Below are 6,219 nucleotides of genomic sequence, written 5' to 3' on the forward strand. Positions count from 1 at the left end.
TCCAAAAAAAAAAAAAAAAAAAAAAAGGAAACTGTTTTTAACATAAATAATAATAACAATAGTAGCAGTAATAATAATAATTATTATTATTATTATTATAAAATGTTTCTTAAGCACCAACTCAGCATATGAATGATATCTGAATGATCATGTGACACTGAAGACTGCAGTAATAGCTGATGAAATATCAGCTTTGCCATCACAGTAATAAAGTACATTTTTAAATATATTATAAAATTATATACATTAAAAAATTACGAATGGTAATAATTTTTCATAAGTGTTTCCCATACACTGATTATTTTGTGGTGGCCCGCCACAATATCAAAATTGCCTGCCACAAACAGATTTTCCTAAAGTCTTTGACGTTGAATAAACATGAGCTCTGCACGTTTCAAAATCAAAACACGGGGCAGGTGTTTTTATTTCAATGCATCTTTGAAGATAACCGACCGTCTTCAGAAAAGCTTGGATGTCATTTTCATTTCATCTTTCCTATAATGCCTAATAAAAGTAGCGTTCATGAGTGCAGCGCTGCTTTGATTACAGCTGTTACAGAGGAAACCGCTATTTCTGTCTCTCCAAAACCGCCTCCTGCTGGCAGAGAATGAATTAGCAATTGTAATTAGCCCATTCAAACCAAGTGAAAATCGACTGTTTTCACACAGCAAACACGCAGAGCAGAGTTGTAAATGTGAACCGGTGTGTGTGTGTATATATATATATATATATCTTTCCCCCTGGGGAAGTACCGCCACACATAGAGTGCAGTGGCGAAGCTACGGATGGGCCCACCCAATGAGAAGTTGGTAATTTTCCAAATGGATATAATTTATTAAACGATAATAATAATAATCAACAACATCTTATTTCATTGTAACTTTATATATCTAGTTTTAAAAAAATATTAACCGCTAGTTTTCATGGTAAATTACAGGCAGTTTCTTCATTTTCCCTCTTCCTATAGGCGCATACCATACGCTTGTCAATTTATTTTTATTAATCAATGCTTTAGAAGTATTGGGTATTAGAAGTATTTGTACCTTCGTGCTGTATTTTCTGTTGGCAATTTGACATGCAGTTTTCATATGCTACACTTTGCCCACCCTGTTTTATGTAGGTCCACCCACTTAAACATTTCTGGCCTCGCCCCTGATAGAGTGCAAGTCTGTGGGAAACACTGTAATATTACCATTTTTTTGTTTGTTTTGTTTTTTAAATCAAATTAATGCAGCCTTGGTGAACATAAGAAATTTCTTTCAAAAATATGAATCTCAAAAACTGACCATAAACTTTTGAAGCAGTGTATGTTTCCCATTACTATACAAAAAACAAACATATTACATTGGCACTATCAGAATAACAAAACAAACATTTTTCTTTAAATACCGTACATAAAAAAAGTTGATCATGCATAAAGCAGTAGCTCAATAAAAACAAGTATAATAAGTACCTTATGTTCATCTTATGGGTGCTAAACCCCAGTAAGGGATCCAGCACCAGACTTGTGGCCAGATCATCTGTCTCACAAAGCTCTCTCACACTCATTCTATAAGATCCCTCCATGGTCGCCCACCATCAACATGCTGGAACAAAATGAAGCTGGTGAGTAACACATTCAAACAGCTGCAATTCACTCTACACAAGTATAATAGAGAAGAACAACAGCAATTGTTTCTTTTTTCCTCAGAGATTTCTAAAAATATAACCTTCATCTTACAGCAAAAGACACCTATATAGAGTGGTGTCCAAAATGTCTGAGCCCACTAGTGAAAATACGTGTATTTTGTTAATTACAAATTCATTATAATAAGTGAAAAGTGAAGTTTTGCCCTAATGGCAGCAGTGGCCAAGCTGCACAAATGTTCTCCAGCATGATTTGAGATGATCCAAAGAGTATCTTGAGCTTCAATGGAAACATGAACATCTGACCATCTATACTAAGCCACTTGATCAATGTCACAAATCTAATTATTTGATGTGCACTTGTAGTGAGTGACCCAGAAACGGAATCTGGAATATCTATGATTTATTTTACATCATAACCTTTTGTTTTTTCACTGTAAATCTTAATTTGTAGATATGAATCCCAAATTATTTCCCCTCATTTTCATTGAGAATAACTAAACTGTAATAATAACAGTAGTTGTGGCCAATAACACATGAACAGATAACCCACTAAATCACAAACAGTACACATTCAAGTAATAACCTCACTGCTTTAATACTGAAACAACTGAATAGGTTTCACCTTTACAAAGCACTTATTCATTCAGCTGTCAGGAATAATGTGTAGAGAGGTAAGTGGTACGTTGAACCCACATAAAAACCCCAGTTAGACAAACAGAATTCCCCCAAATGTCCCAGCTGAATTTCAAATTGAACAATACTGCTGAAATGTTAAGGGTTTGCTAGTTCCCAGCATGCATTGCAGCATGAACTAATCATGCTGTTATAGGATTGTTTCTATGTCTCTTTTTGAACTTTTGTTGTAGTTTTGTCAATTTTCAGTTATTTAGTTGCAGTTTTGTTATTGTTAGTTATTTGTTGTTTTGTGATATTAAGAGCTCATATCTGTGTATCTCTGTGCCTTTCTCACTCTCTCTCTCTCTCTCTCTCTATATATATATATACATAGAATGAATGAAGCATTTTGCATTTAGTGAATGTATACATTTAAGTTGACAAAGAAGTGTTACTCAGAACAATTAAGACAATAGTTGAGAGAACCTAAAAATCTGAATGCACCAGATTTTGTCCACAATTACTTTTTACAGTGTGTAAACAGCAGAAGAATAACAATAAAAAATGTGTAACCAAGCAAAAAGATACCATACCTATTTCCTCAAGAAGACACTCTGAAACATTGAGCCAATGCTGAGTAAGTGTAATCAATCTAGCCTATTTATGACAGGAAGATATTTAGTGTATGCCCAAACGCTTTGGATGGATTTTGTCTTCTCGATAAAAAAATGTAACATTAAACATATAAAGCAATTGTTACATTACTCAGTTTACACATCCTCTAGATATAAAATGTTCTGGAATAATTTTTGAAAGTATTCACTGGAAGAGAGCATGGTTACTGTCTGAAAAATATTGTATTTGTAATAAAAAAAAGAGAAAGGTTCATTTTTGAGAGTCTACATAATGTCCATCCAAACAACTCCCAAACTGCTACTTTTGTTGATCTCTCTAACTTGTGTGTATTATGTGTATTGTACCATTGCAATCAGGTTAAATCTCTTCAGGGGAATTTAAGTTGTTATCCATCTGCTTTTATAAAACCTGATATAAACTTTTTGCTTAAAGTTTAAATCATATTTCTTTACTTTTCATGGCAGTGACCATGCTATTGATCTTATTGTTCATTTTTTGTGTTACACTGTACATTTTTTATTCACAAAAACAAATTTCTCAAGACTTTGCCTAGATTTGATGCGTTTCCTGCTGAGATTTCCCTTATTGTAAAATCGCTTAAGCTCATTGATGATAATAAGAACAAAAAAAAAGGAACTTTTTTTTCCCCCTGAATGGGGTGTCTTTTTTTCCCCTTTCTCTTTCCCTTTCATTTTATGTTATTGTGCTTCAATGCAATGCTGTGTTTTCCTTGCAAAAAAAAAATATATATATATTTAGTGGTCATTGCAGCTGCTTTACCCGATTTAGAGGCGTTGTTGTACATTGCATTGCATAATGCTTGTTTGGTATTGTGTATTATAACCCTGTCGATTTTTGCTGCTGTCTTGCAAGCAAACATCCTCCTCTCGCGGATTAATAAACGTATAATCCTTCTCTCCACCGACAAGTCAAGAGTCGCACTACAAAGCAGCTATTCAGTCAGAAAACACTTCAGCACTTGAGTTGTAATCAAGTTCGAGCGTGAAAATAAGAGCTCCGGGAATGCGTGTAAACAGCAGCTCAGAAAGACCTCTGGACTGTCGACTCGCGCTGAGATCACAGGCACAGCGGAGAAAAAATACTATATACAAGGACACTCTAAGGGTTAATAAAGTAAGATTACAGTAAATATTACATGCCGCATGGTCTCACAGACACACCTTCATCTGTCGTCAGGCATATTTGATCGTGCCAATTAGTAATTATTAAACAACATACATGACTAGAGGTCAAAGGATAATTGATTTTTCCAATTCATAACTGCTGGTTATTAATGGTCAGAGCCTCAAGGGGCCATTTATCACTGTCAGAGGAGCCGAGTTAACGGACTTCACCTCAAACCAAAGGGGTCCAGTTAGCTCACTGAACATAAGCGGATCATCGCGGTCCAAACTGAATCTTTAAACAGGATATACTTCACTTTGAATAAAAAATGATTTGCAAACGCGGCGCTAGCGTATCTATGTTGTATAATAAACAGAAGAGTGCATTTACCTGACGGGCTTTCCTTTAAATTTCTGCTCGATTTGTCCGTAGTGAAATTCGTCTGTAAGCTAGCAGGCTAGCTCTTCCTGTTGGCTACGAGCGCTGCTGCCATCTGTTCCTGGTATTCCCATATTCCATGATTTTTACGTTTCTGCTGCAGATATTTGATTGTAAACCAGAAAACCGACCGTCGAGTTGAGATGATTCGGGTACGATACTAACATTAATTTTTCTATACTGCGTTTGTTTTCGAACGTAGAAGTCTCGTCCTGGAGGTGAATTCAACCAATCCTTGACATCCATGGTCGCGCTCCTATTGGTTAGTGTGATGAGTGGCAGGGAGCTCGGCGTTATTCCTCTCATCCTATTGGCCGGCCAAGTTACACGGCGTTGAGATTGGCCTATGGGAGTGCAGATGTAGGAAATACCACGCGGTTCTACTAATCAGTGAAAGAGAAAGAAGCCCATTCCCCGCCTCATCTCTTTAACTGTGTCCTGTTGACCTCCTAGAGTTATGCAATATGATAGTAGGCTGTTTATTGGGCAAAATCATAAATGCATATTTAATGGGATTAAAGGGATAGTTTACCCAAAAGTGAAATTCTGTCATTAATTACTCACCCTCATGTCGTTCTAAACCCGTAAGACCATCGTTCATCTTCAGAAAAACAAATTAAGATATTTTTTGATGAAATCCGAGAGCTTATAATAGTCCATGTGACATCAGTGTTTCAACCATAATTTTAAGAAGCTACGAGAATATATATATATTTTTTGCGCAAAATAACTACTTTATTCAACAATTACTTTATTCAAAAAGTTCTCGAGAGTACCACGCATGCCTGTGGTGCTGAAGAGAATTGTTGAATGAAGTCATTATTTTTGTTTCTTTGGCACAAAAATTCTTGTAGCTTCATGACATTATGGTTGAACCACTAATGTCACATGGAATATTTTAAAGTGCCCCTATTATGCCTTTTCGAATATTACCTTTCATGCAGTGTGTCATGTAGCTGTATGTGAACTTAAACACGTGGCTGAATTCAGCTTCTTATCGACGCTATCCGTTCCACCTTGGCTTCTTATTCACGCTCTAGGGGCCGTCTCTATTTGTGTCTCTTTTTCAGAAACGAACAATAAACTATTTTAAAATGTAAATAACACTGAGATAAGAGCGAACATTTATTGTCTATCAAAAAAAAGAGTCGGCTCGCAATCGCCTAAAGGAGTCGTCAGGAATTCGAATCTTATTCTGTTACGTCTCTACGTCACGAAGTAATATATTTGCATAATGTTCGCCCACGTTCTATGACGCCAACTTGCCCGCCCACAAACAGTAAAATTTCCTTGTGGTTAACATCATGTCGAGAAGACGGTGTGAGAGTAAATTTGTTTTATCACATCTTATAATTACCACAAACTTGTCAACACTTGACACTTACCACTGAGAAATGTCCTGCTCCAGTCTGCTTGCGAATCAGTCTCTTGTCGATCAGCCAGTTCAACCGTTTCATCATCAGACTCCGGCTCGAATTGATAAGGTACAATCCATACCATCTTTTCTATGTATTGACAAGTCCCCAGGGCTGTCATTCCGTCATGGCAATGGGCGTTTCGTCCAGAGCCAGTAGGTGCGTTCGACTTCATAAGGCGCCGCGCAAACCGATCGGCGGCTGACTTGAAGCAGTGCATGTCGGTTAGAAATTTTGTCCGACTTGAACCGGCGCCGACGCTACGTCACTGTCACGTGTGGCATCAAAGTACCGCGATAGCGTTTCGAGAGCAGCCGGCTGACTCAGCTGGCGCAGCTTTTTCAGAGCGACTGCAGGAGCG

The 6,219-nt window shown here is 37.0% G+C and overlaps 1 protein-coding gene across 4 annotated transcripts in view; it reads right to left on the reverse strand.

Moving 5' to 3' along the window:
* kmt5c (lysine methyltransferase 5C) overlaps positions 1-4,688 on the reverse strand; it is a 15,734-nt gene extending 11,046 nt beyond the window's left edge. For all 4 annotated transcript variants that reach the window (XM_016544301.1, XM_016544299.1, XM_016544300.1 and 1 more), the window contains exons 1-2: positions 4,396-4,688; positions 1,454-1,586 (exon numbers count right to left, since the gene is read on the reverse strand). In XM_016544301.1, the coding sequence (XP_016399787.1) occupies positions 1,454-1,566 (113 nt within the window). In that variant the 5' untranslated portion in view covers positions 1,567-1,586; positions 4,396-4,688. The remainder of the gene's footprint in view (positions 1-1,453; positions 1,587-4,395) is intronic.
* Positions 4,689-6,219: the final 1,531 nt, after the last annotated feature.

Source organism: Sinocyclocheilus rhinocerous, unplaced genomic scaffold, assembly GCF_001515625.1.
Source record: "Sinocyclocheilus rhinocerous isolate Xijiao unplaced genomic scaffold, SAMN03320098_v1.1 scaffold220, whole genome shotgun sequence".
In the NCBI taxonomy this organism is placed as follows: Eukaryota; Metazoa; Chordata; class Actinopteri; order Cypriniformes; family Cyprinidae; genus Sinocyclocheilus; species Sinocyclocheilus rhinocerous.